This window comes from Mixophyes fleayi, unplaced genomic scaffold (assembly GCF_038048845.1).
Source record: "Mixophyes fleayi isolate aMixFle1 unplaced genomic scaffold, aMixFle1.hap1 Scaffold_129, whole genome shotgun sequence".
Lineage (NCBI taxonomy): Eukaryota > Metazoa > Chordata > Amphibia > Anura > Limnodynastidae > Mixophyes > Mixophyes fleayi.
Window position 1 is genome coordinate 9510 of NW_027445927.1, and position 16568 is coordinate 26077.

The 16568-nt window shown below is 34.9% G+C and overlaps 1 protein-coding gene across 2 annotated transcripts; it reads left to right on the forward strand.

The window, feature by feature from the left end:
- The first annotated feature begins 8245 nt into the window (after positions 1–8245).
- LOC142113946 (uncharacterized) lies at positions 8246–13243 on the forward strand. Of its 2 annotated transcripts, XR_012681666.1 has the most exons (12): positions 8246–8887; positions 8967–9038; positions 9153–9203; positions 10045–10107; positions 10187–10249; positions 10595–10657; positions 10835–10903; positions 11093–11191; positions 11316–12114; positions 12264–12353; positions 12575–12907; positions 13118–13243. XR_012681666.1 is itself a non-coding variant. In XM_075193994.1 (10 exons), the coding sequence occupies exons 1-10, from the start codon at positions 8281–8283 to the stop codon at positions 12265–12267; spliced, it is 1890 nt and encodes a 629-aa protein (XP_075050095.1). In that variant the 5' UTR covers positions 8246–8280; the 3' UTR covers positions 12268–12354. The 2 variants fall into 2 exon arrangements, 1 of the variants encoding a protein (XP_075050095.1); XM_075193994.1 differs by lacking the exons at positions 12575–12907; positions 13118–13243 and having other exon boundaries at positions 12264–12354.
- Positions 13244–16568: the final 3325 nt, after the last annotated feature.

The window sequence follows — 16568 nt, forward strand, 5'->3', positions numbered from 1 at the left end:
TAAGTCATTGTTTCCAAGAGAAAGGGAGACAGGAATGTAAAAAAGCGTTGTTTTTGGACGGCAATGAAGAAATGACTATGTTTTGCGATTTCTCTTGCTCAGAAAGACTTAGAAAGTTGATAATTGTGGGCAATGTTAGAAATGTCATGAGAAACAAGAATTATGTAAAAGAATTGATGTAAGTCATTGTTTCCAAGAGAAAGGGAGACAGGAATGTAAAAAAGCGTTGTTTTTGGACGGCAATGAAGAAATGACTATGTTTTGCGATTTCTATTGCTCAGAAAGACTTAGAAAGTTGATAATTGTGGGCAATGTTAGAAATGTCATGAGAAACAAGAATTATGTAAAAGGATTGATGTAAGTCATTGTTTCCAAGAGAAAGGGAGACAGGAGTGTAAAAAAGCGTTGTTTTTGGACGGCAAAGAAGAAATGAATATGTTTTGCGATTTCTCTTGCTCAGAAAGACTTAGAAAGTTGATAATTGTGGGCAATGTTAGAAATGTCATGAGAAACAAGAATTATGTAAAAGGATTGATGTAAGTCATTGTTTCCAAGAGAAAGGGAGACAGAAGTGAAAAAAGCGTTGTTTTTGGACGGCAATGAAGAAATGACTATATTTTGCGATTTCTCTTGCTCAGAAAGACTTAGAAAGTTCATAATTGTGGGCAATGTTAGAAATGTCATGAGAAACAAGAATTATGTAAAAGAATTGATGTAAGTCATTGTTTCCAAGAGAAAGGGAGACAGGAGTGAAAAAAGCGTTGTTTTTGGACGGCAATGAAGAAATGACTATGTTTTGCGATTTCTATTGCTCAGAAAGACTTAGAAAGTTGATAATTGTTGGCAATGTTAGAAATGTCATGAGAAACAAGAATTATGTAAAAGGATTGATGTAAGTCATTGTTTCCAAGAGAAAGGGAGACAGAAGTGAAAAAAGCGTTGTTTTTGGACGGCAATGAAGAAATGACTATATTTTGCGATTTCTCTTGCTCAGAAAGACTTAGAAAGTTGATAATTGTGGGCAATGTTAGAAATGTCATGAGAAACAAGAATTATGTAAAAGAATTGATGTAAGTCATTGTTTCCAAGAGAAAGGGAGACAGGAATGTAAAAAAGCGTTGTTTTTGGACGGCAATGAAGAAATGACTATGTTTTGCGATTTTTCTTGCTCAGAAAGACTTAGAAAGTTGATAATTTTGGGCAATGTTAGAAATGTCATGAGAAACAAGAATTATGTAAATGGATTGATGTAAGTCATTGTTTCCAAGAGAAAGGGAGACAGGAGTGTAAAAAAGCCTTGTTTTTGGACGGCAATGAAGAAATGACTATCTTTTGCGATTTCTCTTGCTCAGAAAGACTTAGAAAGTTGATAATTGTGGGCAATGTTAGAAATGTCATGAGAAACAAGAATTATGTAAAAGGATTGATGTAAGTCATTGTTTCCAAGAGAAAGGGAGACAGGAGTGTAAAAAGCGTTGTTTTTGGACGGCAATGAAGAAATGACTATCTTTTGCGATTTCTCTTGCTCAGAAAGACTTAGCAAGTTGATAATTGTGGGCAATGTTAGAAATGTCATGAGAAACAAGAATTATGTAAAAGGATTGATGTAAGTCATTGTTTCCAAGAGAAAGGGAGACAGGAGTGTAAAAAGCGTTGTTTTTGGACGGCAATGAAGAAATGACTATCTTTTGCGATTTCTCTTGCTCAGAAAGACTTAGCAAGTTGATAATTGTGGGCAATGTTAGAAATGTCATGAGAAACAAGAATTATGTAAAAGGATTGATGTAAGTCATTGTTTCCAAGAGAAAGGGAGACAGGAGTGTAAAAAAGCGTTGTTTTTGGACGGCAATGAAGAAATGACTATGTTTTGCGATTTCTCTTGCTCAGAAAGACTTAGAAAGTTGATAATTGTGGGCAATGTTAGAAATGTCATGAGAAACAAGAATTATGTAAAAGGATTGATGTAAGTCATTGTTTCCAAGAGAAAGGGAGACAGGAGTGTAAAAAAAGCGTTGTTTTTGGACGGCAATGAAGAAATGACTATCTTTTGCGATTTCTCTTGCTCAGAAAGACTTAGGAAGTTGATAATTGTGGGCAATGTTAGAAATGTCATGAGAAACAAGAATTATGTAAAAGGATTGATGTAAGTCATTGTTTCCAAGAGAAAGGGAGATAGGAGTGTAAAAAAAGCGTTGTTTTTGGACGGCAATGAAGAAATGACTATGTTTTCCGATTTTTCTTGCTCAGAAAGACTTAGAAAGTTGATAATTGTGGGCAATGTTAGAAATGTCATGAGAAACAAGAATTATGTAAAAGGATTGATGTTAGTCATTGTTTCCAAGAGAAAGTGAGACAGAAGTGTAAAAAAGCCTGGTTTTTGGACGGCAATGAAGAAATGACTATCTTTTGCGATTTCTCTTGCTCAGAAAGACTTAGAAAGTTGATAATTGTGGGCAATGTTAGAAATGTCATGAGAAACAAGAATTATGTAAATGGATTGATGTAAGTCATTGTTTCCAAGAGAAAGGGAGACAGGAGTGTAAAAAAGCCTTGTTTTTAGACGGCAATGAAGAAATGACTATGTTTTGCGATTTTTCTTGCTCAGAAAGAATTAGAAAGTTGATAATTGTGGGCAATGTTAGAAATGTCATGAGAAACAAGAATTATGTAAAAGGATTGATGTAAGTCATTGTTTCCAAGAGAAAGGGAGACAGGAGTGTAAAAAAGCGTTGTTTTTGGTCGGCAGTGAAGAAATGACTATCTTTTGCGATTTCTCTTGCTCAGAGAGACTTAGAAAGTTGATAATTGTGGTCGATGTTAAAAATGTCATGAGAAACAAGAATTATGTAAAAGGATTGATGTAAGTCATTGTTTCCAAGAGAAAGGGAGACAGGAGTGTAAAAAAGCGTTGTTTTTGGACGGCAATGAAGAAATGACTATCTTTTGCGATTTCTCTTGCTCAGAAAGACTTAGGAAGTTGATAATTGTGGGCAATGTTAGAAATGTCATGAGAAACAAGAATTATGTAAAAGGATTGATGTAAGTCATTGTTTCCAAGAGAAAGGGAGACAGGAGTGTAAAAAAGCGTTGTTGTTGGACGGCAATGAAGAAATGACTATCTTTTGCGATTTCTCTTGCTCAGAAAGACTTAGGAAGTTGATAATTGTGGGCAATGTTAGAAATGTCATGAGAAACAAGAATTATGTAAAAGGATTGATGTAAGTCATTGTTTCCAAGAGAAAGGGAGACAGGAGTGTAAAAAAGCGTTGTTTTTGGACGGCAATGAAGAAATGACTATGTTTTGCGATTTTTCTTGCTCAGAAAGACTTAGAAAGTTGATAATTGTGGGCAATGTTAGAAATGTCATGAGAAACAAGAATTATGTAAAAGGATTGATGTTAGTCATTGTTTCCAAGAGAAAGTGAGACAGGAGTGTAAAAAAGCCTTGTTTTTGGACGGCAATGAAGAAATGACTATCTTTTGCGATTTCTCTTGCTCAGAAAGACTTAGAAAGTTGATAATTGTGGGCAATGTTAGAAATGTCATGAGAAACAAGAATTATGTAAATGGATTGATGTAAGTCATTGTTTCCAAGAGAAAGGGAGACAGGAGTGTAAAAAAGCCTTGTTTTTGGACGGCAATGAAGAAATGACTATCTTTTGCGATTTCTCTTGCTCAGAAAGACTTAGAAAGTTGATAATTGTGGGCAATGTTAGAAATGTCATGAGAAACAAGAATTATGTAAATGGATTGATGTAAGTCATTGTTTCCAAGAGAAAGGGAGACAGGAGTGTAAAAAAGCCTTGTTTTTGGACGGCAATGAAGAAATGACTATCTTTTGCGATTTCTCTTGCTCAGAAAGACTTAGAAAGTTGATAATTGTGGGCAATGTTAGAAATGTCATGAGAAACAAGAATTATGTAAAAGGATTGATGTAAGTCATTGTTTCCAAGAGAAAGGGAGACAGGAGTGTAAAAAAGCGTTGTTTTTGGACGGCAATGAAGAAATGACTATGTTTTGCGATTTCTCTTGCTCAGAAAGACTTAGAAAGTTGATAATTGTGGGCAATGTTAGAAATGTCATGAGAAACAAGAATTATGTAAAAGGATTGATGTAAGTCATTGTTTCCAAGAGAAAGGGTGATAGGAGTGTAAAAAAGCGTTGTTTTTGGACGGCAATGAAGAAATGACTATGTTTTGCGATTTTTCTTGCTCAGAAAGACTTAGAAAGTTGATAATTGTGGGCAATGTTAGAAATGTCATGAGAAACAAGAATTATGTAAAAGGATTGATGTTAGTCATTGTTTCCAAGAGAAAGTGAGACAGGAGTGTAAAAAAGCCTTGTTTTTGGACGGCAATGAAGAAATGACTATCTTTTGCGATTTCTCTTGCTCAGAAAGACTTAGAAAGTTGATAATTGTGGGCAATGTTAGAAATGTCATGAGAAACAAGAATTATGTAAATGGATTGATGTAAGTCATTGTTTCCAAGAGAAAGGGAGACAGGAGTGTAAAAAAGCCTTGTTTTTGGACGGCAATGAAGAAATGACTATCTTTTGCGATTTCTCTTGCTCAGAAAGACTTAGAAAGTTGATAATTGTGGGCAATGTTAGAAATGTCATGAGAAACAAGAATTATGTAAATGGATTGATGTAAGTCATTGTTTCCAAGAGAAAGGGAGACAGGAGTGTAAAAAAGCCTTGCTTTTGGACGGCAATGAAGAAATGACTATCTTTTGCGATTTCTCTTGCTCAGAAAGACTTAGAAAGTTGATAATTGTGGGCAATGTTAGAAATGTCATGAGAAACAAGAATTATGTAAAAGGATTGATGTAAGTCATTGTTTCCAAGAGAAAGGGAGACAGGAGTGTAAAAAAGCGTTGTTTTTGGACGGCAATGAAGAAATGACTATGTTTTGCGATTTCTCTTGCTCAGAAAGACTTAGAAAGTTGATAATTGTGGGCAATGTTAGAAATGTCATGAGAAACAAGAATTATGTAAAAGGATTGATGTAAGTCATTGTTTCCAAGAGAAAGGGTGATAGGAGTGTAAAAAAGCGTTGTTTTTGGACGGCAATGAAGAAATGACTATGTTTTGCGATTTTTCTTGCTCAGAAAGACTTAGAAAGTTGATAATTGTGGGCAATGTTAGAAATGTCATGAGAAACAAGAATTATGTAAAAGGATTGATGTTAGTCATTGTTTCCAAGAGAAAGTGAGACAGAAGTGTAAAAAAGCCTTGTTTTTGGACGGCAATGAAGAAATGACTATCTTTTGCGATTTCTCTTGCTCAGAAAGACTTAGAAAGTTGATAATTGTGGGCAATGTTAGAAATGTCATGAGAAACAAGAATTATGTAAATGGATTGATGTAAGTCATTGTTTCCAAGAGAAAGGGAGACAGGAGTGTAAAAAAGCCTTGTTTTTGGACGGCAATGAAGAAATGACTATCTTTTGCGATTTCTCTTGCTCAGAGAGACTTAGAAAGTTGATAATTGTGGTCGATGTTAGAAATGTCATGAGAAACAAGAATTATGTAAAAGGATTGATGTAAGTCATTGTTTCCAAGAGAAAGGGAGACAGGAGTGTAAAAAAGCGTTGTTGTTGGACGGCAATGAAGAAATGACTATCTTTTGCGATTTCTCTTGCTCAAAAAGACTTAGGAAGTTGATAATTGTGGGCAATGTTAGAAATGTCATGAGAAACAAGAATTATGTAAAAGGATTGATGTAAGTCATTGTTTCCAAGAGAAAGGGAGACAGGAGTGTAAAAAAGCGTTGTTTTTGGACGGCAATGAAGAAATGACTATGTTTTGCGATTTTTCTTGCTCAGAAAGACTTAGAAAGTTGATAATTGTGGGCAATGTTAGAAATGTCATGAGAAACAAGAATTATGTAAAAGGATTGATGTTAGTCATTGTTTCCAAGAGAAAGTGAGACAGGAGTGTAAAAAAGCGTTGTTTTTGGACGGCAATGAAGAAATGACTATGTTTTGCGATCTTTCTTGCTCAGAAAGACTTAGAAAGTTGATAATTGTGGGCAATGTTAGAAATGTCATGAGAAACAAGAATTATGTAAAAGGATTGATGTTAGTCATTGTTTCCAAGAGAAAGTGAGACAGAAGTGTAAAAAAGCCTTGTTTTTGGACGGCAATGAAGAAATGACTATCTTTTGCGATTTCTCTTGCTCAGAAAGACTTAGAAAGTTGATAATTGTGGGCAATGTTAGAAATGTCATGAGAAACAAGAATTATGTAAATGGATTGATGTAAGTCATTGTTTCCAAGAGAAAGGGAGACAGGAGTGTAAAAAAGCCTTGTTTTTGGACGGCAATGAAGAAATGACTATCTTTTGCGATTTCTCTTGCTCAGAAAGACTTAGAAAGTTGATAATTGTGGGCAATGTTAGAAATGTCATGAGAAACAAGAATTATGTAAAAGGATTGATGTAAGTCATTGTTTCCAAGAGAAAGGGAGACAGGAGTGTAAAAAAGCTTTGTTTTTGGACGACAATGAAGAAATGACTATGTTTTGCGATTTCTCTTCCTCAGAAAGACTTAGAAATTTGATAATTGTGGGCAATGTTAGAAATGTCATGAGAAACAAGAATTATGTAAAAGGATTGATGTAAGTCATTGTTTCCAAGAGAAAGGGAGACAGGAGTGTAAAAAAGCCTTGTTTTTGGACGGCAATGAAGAAATGACTATCTTTTGCGATTTCTCTTGCTCAGAAAGACTTAGGAAGTTGATAATTGTGGGCAATGTTAGAAATGTCATGAGAAACAAGAATTATGTAAAAGGATTGATGTAAGTCATTGTTTCCAAGAGAAAGGGAGACAGGAGTGTAAACAAGCGTTGTTTTTGGACGGCAATGAAGAAATGACTATCATTTGCGATTTCTCTTGCTCAGAAAGACTTAGATAGGGGTATTCAATTGTTAGCGAGTTTTGAAATTCGAGCGCGTTAAGTCATTTTTTAGCTATTTTTCCTTTTTTTCGAGCGCGGAAACTTCTCCCTCAATTCTATTCTTTTTTTTTTTTTTACCGAAAAGGTGTTTTCGCGCTCTAACCGTTTGTCAATGTTATAGGGGTATTCAATTGTTAGCGAGTTTTGAAGTTCGAGCGCGTTAAGTCATTTTTTAGCTATTTTTCCTTTTTTTCGAGCGCGGAAACTTCTCCCTCAATTCTATTCTTTTTTTTTTTTTTTACCGAAAAGGTGTTTTCGCGCTCTAAGGGGGGTATTCAATTGTTAGCGAGACGCGTTAAAATTTCGCGCTCGAAAAAGAAAAAAAATTCCGCGCTCGTTTATTGCCGTTTGAGCGCTCGTTTTAAAAACAAACTCGCTCAATGCAAATGTTTTTTTGCATCCTCCTCCTCGCGCTCTACTATTGGTCCTAGCGAGTTTGAAATCTAAGGGGAGTGTTTTACGCTGGCAGCTCAGTATGAAAAAATAATGCAGCCAACAGCAAACTGTCATTTGCTGATAGCTGTTGGCTGACTTGGTTGGTGACTGCTGTGGCTTGTGACTCCTGAGGCTTGTGACTCCTGACTGCTCTCCATTGCTCTAATCTTCGAAATTGGATTAGTGAGTTGACTCTACACTGCACTATACACATATTTTTTATAAAAAATAACATTTTATTTTTTACAATACAGGCAAATACACACAAGAATATACTACAGACATACCACACTTATTTAATTGCACCCACCACACACACACACACACACACACATATATCTCCTTATATATATATATATATATATATATATATATATATATATATATACATTTACATACACACACATTTTTAAAAAATTTTTTTATTTTTTTCCTGTATTTAAGCAATTGCAGTTTTGACTTGTTTTAGGATAAAAATTTAATTAGTTTGCATTTACTTTTTTGCAGTCTACATAGATTGTATTGCACGTAGTTTTGTCCCTTAAAAATTATAATATAATTTAGTTAAAATACAACTGCTATATTTTTATCTAGTGTTACATTATTTTTTTGCTGTATTTCTACAGTTGTATTATTGTCCTTTTTCCCTTAGTTATCATTTAGTTTTCTGTAGTTTATAGATTGTATTTAACCTAGTTTGGTCCCTTAAAAATTATATTATAATTTATTTTTAATACAACTGAATTTTTTTTTTAGTCAAGTACTTGTGTAGTTTAATTAATTGTTATTAGTATTATAGTAGGATATTGTACTGTATCCTTAGGCAAGTGTTGTTAAATAGTCAATCGTTTTTATTTATTTTTGCAAAGAAAATTTATTAGAGTAGCCATGTCTAGGGAGCGTAGGGATTCTTCTTCTTCTTCTACACAGGGAACCCAAGAAGAAATTGTCAGCAGTGGCGAGGAATGGAGAGACCGTCCTGAGGAGCGCCAAGAAGAAAGAAGGCGGCAGCAGTTTGTGAGCAGCGTGCAAGCCAGCACAAGCACCCAGCAGCAACATCTTACAGAGAGTGGATCTGATGATGAAGAAGGACCATCTGTAACACGATCCAGGCGCTTCACACTTGAGGAGAATGAAGTCCTTGTTGCTGGGGTACTGCAACATTACGAGACACTGAAGGGTGCCCAATCGCTGAAGGCGTCCTTCAAGCATAAGCAGAAGATTTGGTCCCAGATTGCCTCTGCTGTGTCCGCAGTAGGTGTTCGAGTACGATCAGTTGCGGTTTGCATGAAACGCTTTCGGGACTGCAAGCGCACCACGAAGGCAAAGATGGCAGCCGTTGCCCGTCATTCTAGGGGAACCGGTGGTGGCAAGCCACTGCGCCTAAAATTTAAGCCTTGGGAGAAGAAGATGCGGCAAATTCTCAGTGATGATCTTGTGGAAGGAGTGGAAGGGACAGTGGACACCCTTGATCCATCCACCTTCCAGCCACGAGGTATGTATAATTGTCTATAAAAGTGACGATGTCAATTAAATTTGTATAGAATTCTAAAATTATTTTTACAATTTTGCAGAACAAGATGCAGCACAAAGGAGAAGACATGAAAGTGAAGCAGTACCCCGGAAGAGAAAATCCAAATCAGGAGGTAAATGGCAAATGTATAATAATTTTTTTTTTTTTTGTAATTTTTTTTTTTTACTTGCCTTGCCAAAATCTTATATAAAGATGTACTAATAAATCTTTCTTTAATGTATTTTAGATTTGGGTTCTTCTCAAGGACACAAGGGCCAGAGGAGTGTCGAAGGAGAAGGTATGATATAAAGATGTAACATGCATGTATACATGCTCCATAGATTACATACTTTACACTACACATTACACCCATTATAGTGCTAGATTTACTAAGCTGCGGGTTAGCAAAAGTGTGGCTGTTGCCTATAGCAACCAATTAGATTCTAGCTTTATATGAAAGCTAGAATTAGATTGATTGCTATAGGCAACATCCCCAATTTTTCTAATCAACAGCTTATTAAATGTAGCCCTTAAACTTTTAACCTTAAAGCAATATTATTCACACATAACAGTTTTTACGGACAATATCACCTATTTTAAATAAAAAAAAAAAAAGTTCCATAATAAAGTTGTTTATTATTTTATTAGGTTTTACATCAAAATTTAATCAAACATATTTGTGTATGTATGTACATACATCATCATCACCATTTTTTTTTTAGTGCCACAGATTCCACAGCACTGTATCGAGAAATCACTCACATCAGTCCCTGCACCATTCCAATAGCAGTCAATTAACCTACAAGTGTGTGTATATATATATATATATATATGTATATATATATATCTACATGTACACATACATATCTACATATACACATACATATTTACATGTTTATAATTTTGTAATAGTAAGATAGAAATGTATATCATTTGTCTAATAATACCAGGGAATTGATGTCACACTTGTTACTATAATTATTGCATGCAATTAATATATATCAAAAAAATATTCTTCCAATGTAAAATGTAAGTTGTTATTTTTGGTGCATCTAATATTTCCATAAAATTGTCCAAAAACAAAAATGTAATGTTATTGCTTCTATATAACTAAAAATAAATTTTATTTTTTATTATAGGTGTGACATTGCTTATGCCAAGACAAGTCGCAGTGGAAGTAGCGACAACGGCTTCCAATCAAGGTATATATTGTGATCAAGTAGATAGAATATATTTTAAATATAGTACATTTTGCAAAGCTTATTATAATTATTATTACAGAAAAAGAAAGCCGTTTAACCAAGTCTACTCATCCTGCCCAAACTGTTGAACCAAATAAAAAAGGTAATTATATTTGCATTGTAAAACAATATGCATATATCTCCTTCTCTCTCTTTTACTATAACTCTCTCTCTTGTTATATCACTGTCGCTCTTAGGTCTATCAATGTCTCTCTCTATTTCACTCTCTCTCTCTCTCTCTCTCTTTCTCGCTCTTTCACTATCACTCTCTCTTTTAACTGTCACTCTCCCTCTTTTTTTCTTTAATATTGCTTTATCTCTCTCTATCTTTTCCTTTCACTATCACACTCTCTCACTCACTATTCCTCATTGTCACTCTTGATTACTATTTAAATCCTTGTCAACAATTAATAATAGCATCTAATAGTATTTTAAAATTAACTTACAGCTCACAAGAGAAGAAGAGTGACTGAGGTACACGTCTCGGAACCTGTTGCTGATGTACAGCGAGGTAATGTTTACACAGAATTCATTTTTTGTTTGGTCTCAGCAACTTTTTTTTTTAATGTCTCATTTTTTTTCATCTATATACCTATCTATCTATCTCTCTATCTATCTATCTATCTATCTATCTATATATAGATATATATGTAATAATTTATTTTATCTAATTTATTTTTATGTATAGAAGGCCGACCCGTTGAAGAGATGTGTGAAGAAGGGGGAACATCAGTAACCCTTGCTCATAGTCGTGAAGGTATGAAGATGTTGAAAATTGTGTGTACATAACTATCTAGCAATATAATCGTATTTTTTTTTCAGATCCATAGGAATATACATATTGTAATTGTACACATGTATCATTTTAGATAATGAAATGTCTCACATATTTTTGGGGTATTTAATAGACAAATTTTAATTTTTATTTGTTTATTTTATGTTTTAGAATCCATCATCCCAAGGGAACAGGTGGTAACACCAGTATCCACCTTTTTTTCTCAAGCTGCCATGGAAGAAATAGCATCTCCTGTCTGCTCAGTAACCGGTGACTAATTTTTTTTATTTTTTTTTAATCAGAATACATGCATTACTCAAATTATTTTAAACATTGAAATCATATAATGTAATATCTGAATAATTGATGTAGTATTTTTTTTTTGGTTTTACAGAGGAATTAGAACATGACAGTCAATCACTGACATTTTCGCCAGTTGACAGTTTGGTCCACGAAGATGCTGCAACAAGATTTGAGATGCTACAGCAAGCCTTCCCCAACCTTCAAGTTCCAACCACCGAAGGGGAAGGTCCATCTCAAGCAAGGGTACCTTCCACAGGCACCAGTCTTCCAACACAACTGGTGCACGGTCTGCCAGAACAAGCCACTCGGTTTCATTCCATCACAGACTTTGCCAGAAAGATGGAAGGAAGGCAGGAAACATCTCGCCGAAATATGGAAGACAGAGTTCAGAGAATTGGTGACTCGGTAGACCGTTTAACGTCTGTTGTGGAAGAGGTACGAAGCTCCCGTAATACCACCAATTCGTTACTGGAGCGACTCATCACAGTGCACAGTGAAATGTCAGCATCGATTCAAGTAAATAACAACTTACAAACGCGAATGGCTACTGCAATGGAGCAGAATACAGCAGTGTATTACCAGATGAATCAATCCATGGCACAGATGCATATGCTACAACAACAACAGACAATGCATCTGCAAATGCTGTCAATGCATGTAATGAATATCAGTGAAGAGCTGAGACTCCGGCGAGTACAGGGTAATGTTTCAGTCCCATTAGCCGATTGGAACATTTCTGGATTTGTTCCCCCAACACCACAGCAGAGGACGTCATCTGCACTACACACCCCCGTGGTGGAAGTAAGAAGAGCGGAGTCAGCAAGGAGGAGATTGTTACAGGAACATCCAGAAGAGGAAATCATCAACCCCGTCTCATCTGAGGAAGAAGGGTAAGAAAATGATTAGTTAAAAGAAGCGTATAACTGATAATAGGTTAGTGACATAAAAACAAAAATATGTCATATGTACAGTAATGTCTATAAGTTTCTTAAACGAATGTAAATGTATCCTAATTTCTATGTTTTACATTCAATTCTAGGTAACCCAGAAGCATCGTGGATCAAAATGCGTAGGAAGTGAAAGCAAGAGGATAACATCATCCAAAAGCATTACGTTACAATGTTATTTGGTATTTATTTATTTCTCTCTAGGATGCATGCCTGAAATGTCTGAGTCTCCGTGTGTGTATGTGTGTCTGTCTCCTCGTGTGTGTGTGTGTGTGTGTGTGTGTGTATATATATATATATATATATATATATATCTATATATACATAAATATATCTTTCCTTTTTTTTTTTTTTTTTGAGAAAATTTAAGTAATCATATTTTTTGTTTTTTATCCTAACACAGGAAAAAGTGAAATGTACAGACCTTTCAACATCAGGAATGATCAGCATTGTTAAATATTTGGTGAGTTTGTTTCAGTTTATTCTTTTTCATAAAAATGTAATTTTTTAATTTTTTTTGCAGAATGGAAGGGATATGATGTGACATGGACAATGAATATTGTACTCCATACTGATCCTTCCTTGTTTTAAAAGTTATGTTTGTATTTTGTTAAAAAATACAGGTTTTACATACACTTCTTTCTTTTTACTTTTTTAAGATTGCACCCAAATATTGGATGGATACAACTTTCAGGAACATGGAATCGAAAATTGCAGACATAACTAGAGTTTTCAGGTAAAAAACTATATAACTATTGACTTAGACATACATTTTTAATGCAGTCTATTTTTGAATGTTAACATTTTTCTCCTTATCAAGAGTCCAACAATAGGATATGTTTTGTGTCCATATAAACTAAAGCACTATATCAATGTTCCAGTATTTAGATGTGAAATGTAATATTAATTTCAAAGATAAGCTTTTAATAAAAAAAATTTCTTGCAGATGTTCGGATGGAATTGGTGGATGTCATTTTAAAGAAACAGCTTGAAAATCCAAGGGACTGAATGAACTTAAGAAAAATGTATTAAAAATCTTATGTATTTTGTACAATAAAATTTTACTTTTGAATTTATTGTTCCTTTAATTATTAGATAGATACACCTTCATCAAATGCAGTTACCTTGCTAATATTTTAGGGGGATAGTATTACCATTTTTTAAAGTTGGGATGTTGTAGACTTGTTAACTGTGAACTACTGCAACCATTTTTTTAAAAAAAAAAAAGCAGCACATGACAATAGAGAGAATAGACATGACATTTTTACATGTACCCTAAACTTTTTTGTATACATGTATGACGGTTGTAATGGCTCCTACTCTGATATATAGTCATTAGTGGTTAAATTTGCATACATATTTTTAATTTAATTAAATATAAAATTAAAAAAGTTGTGGTTAGGTAAGAAATAGTATTATTAAATTAACTTCCAGGGAAAGAGTTGAATGTTTAACACTCAAGATAGCAGTTTGAGATAATTTTCAATGGGATTAAACTAAGTATAGCGTTTTCTTTAAAAAGGTATTGATACAACAGGGTGTATTATAGCCAAACAACTTGGGTGATAGGCACTATAGCAGGGGTAAGAATGCCATAATGACTAAACACCCACAGACTGTTCAGCGCTGGCCTGGATTCGCTAACAAGGGTGTTCCCCTTGAAAAATGTAAGCGTGCCACCCCACTATTGACACCCAGGCCAGTGCTGATACCACTAGGGCTCTTCCTACTAGGCAGGGGCTCTGGGTAGTAGGGTAATAGTATGGAAAAAAAAAAAAATCAGATTTGTGGAACTACATGTCCCAGGCAGCCATGTTTGCCAAATTATTGTCCCCACGCTGCTACTAGTATAAGTACAAGCACCAGCATACCCACTTAACAAAATAGTAAAATAAAATCACAACAACCTCATTACCCAAAAAAAATATTTATATAAAAGAAACCAACAAAAAATTTTGTTTTGTGGAACTACAGGTCTCAGGCTGCCGTGGGTGTCACGTCATGTTTCCACTTGTGCTTTGACAAGTGCCAACATGCCCTGGCTGCCGTGGGTACGCTGGTGCTTGTACTTATACTGGTAGCAGCGTGGGCACACTATTTTGGGCAACAATGCTGGCTGGGACCTGTAGTTCCACAACATAAAATGGTTTTTTATTTCACTTTTTTACACAAATATTCTTCCTTTATTACCCTACTACCCACAGCCCAGGGTGGTAGGAAGAGCCCTAGTGCTATCAGTAGTGGGGTGAGTGACCCTAGGGGGGGGGGGTGGCTCGTTTACATTTTTAAAGGGGAACACACTCCCTAGGGAATCCAGCTCAGCGCTGAACAGTCTGTGGGTGTTTAATCATTAGGACATTCTTACCCCTGCTATAGTGCTAATCACCCAGGCTGGTTTGCCCAGTGCTGTTTTATTGAAAATATGGGTTACGCTTTGACATTTTTTCCAGAGTTTTTCTAATTAAACAGCAGTAGGTCGGCTGCACTAGGGTTAAGTTTAAATTTAGGTTCAGAAGATGTACATCTGCATCAGAACACGGTAGCTGTCATGTCTTTCTAGTAAAGGCTGCAACAGAGTATTTCAGCAATGCTACTTTTTTTCTTTTTTTTTTTGAATAAGGTGTACATGAGGGTGTTTATTGTATTTAATGGGTTTTTTATTTTTTTTTATAAAGATTTGTGGTTGTAATGAGGGTGTTGTGCTTTTATTTAATAATTTGATTTGTGGAACTACAGATCCCAGCCAGCCATGTGTGTAAGAGCATGAAGACACTTTTGGTTCTCAAAGTGGCATCAATCTTTTTTGGGTGCCATGGGAATCCTGATGCTTGTAGTTAGAGTGGTAGCTGCATGGCCACACTATTTAGGCAAACATTGCTGGCTGGGACATGTAGTTCCTCAAATAAATATTTTTATTTTTTTTTGATAAAAACAAAATGCCCATTTATAAGCCCCAGGCCAGGGGTATTAGGAAGAACCGTAGTGCTATCAGCACTGGGCTGGGTGTCCCTAGGGGGGAGGGCAACTACAATTTTTAGGGGACAGCACTCACTAAGGAATCAAGGGCAGCACTGAACAGTATGTGGTTGATTATTAATTATGACAGTGGGACCAAACTGCGTTTCTCTTCCCCTGCTATAGTGCCTATCCCAAAAAAAAAAAAAAAAAAATAATTGTTTATTGATATAAAAAAATAAAGGAAACAATATTTAAGAGTAAAGTCACTTTTGTTGGATGATTATTAAAAAAGGTACTGCAGTGATCACTTTTTGAAACTTAGATATGAATACATTTTGGAATAAGTCGTTTTTATTTTATTGTGTATAGTCCTAGAGAAAAAAAAACAAAATAAATGGACACCACACTGCTTCTCTCTGCATATCTTTTTTTCAGTCCAATATCCAAAAGATCCATGTTGCTTTGTTTTTAGGAGATCTATTAGAAAAAAGAAAATTAGGTCAGTATCACTCTATTAAGAAAAATAAATTTGATTTGCATTTCATAAAAAAATTATTAAGGGTCAGCAATATTGTCAAAAGATTTCAGTTATCAATTGACATATCCAATCACATCACTCCCTTACATATAAATGCAATACAACAAATACATTATTTTAAAGTATAAAAAACAATTATACTCACCATGATGTTATTTTTCACTTCCTTACCCATTTTCTGAAAAGCTAGATTATATCCTCCTTTGGGGCCAGGTACACAGTTTGCCATCATTCCTGTATATATAATAGTACAAGAACATTATTTTTTTTATAAAATACACACATCAATTTTACCATTGTAAAAAAAAAAATACTTACATGAAAAAAAATCTTCTATTACACGTTGACGAACATGAGTTGCAAACTCCTCCATCTGACCAAGCTCAGGAGAAAGGTCCAAATCCAAACTAATGTCTGGATCAATTTCAACCTCCAATTGGTTTGCAATACAAATATTGTGAAGAATACAGCAACCAATAATTATATCGCAAACTTTGGAGGGTGAATATAAAAGCACACCGCCGGACCGGTCTAAACAGCGGAACCGGCTTTTAAGTGTACCAAAGGTTCTTTCTATTACACCCCTGGTACGAATGTGTGCTGATTGGTACCTTTTTTCTGAGGAAGATACAGGGTTGCTTAAAGGAGTCAGCAACCAGGAACGATTTCCATATCCACCGTCGCCTTAAAAAAAAACAAAAAAAAAAAACATTTTTAAAAACAGTGACACATCATTACATTTTTTTAAGGGTTTACAACTGTAATACACAATTAACAAAAAAAAAAAAATACAAAAAAAATTACCAAGCAGCCAGCCATCTGGAAAGGATCTTGCTTCGAAATTACGGAATAAGGACGACTGTTGCAGGATGAAGGAGTCATGGGATGAACCTGGGAAACC

Excerpts from the sequence above, each read along its gene's own strand:
- LOC142113946 (XM_075193994.1), top strand. The coding sequence starts at position 8,281 with ATGTCTAGGGAGCGTAGGGATTCTTCTTCTTCTTCTACACAGGGAACC. Across the intron at positions 8,888-8,966 it reads ATCCACCTTCCAGCCACGAG|AACAAGATGCAGCACAAAGG; the intron begins GTATGTATAATT and ends ACAATTTTGCAG. Across the intron at positions 9,204-10,044 it reads GAGGAGTGTCGAAGGAGAAG|GTGTGACATTGCTTATGCCA; the intron begins GTATGATATAAA and ends TTTTTATTATAG.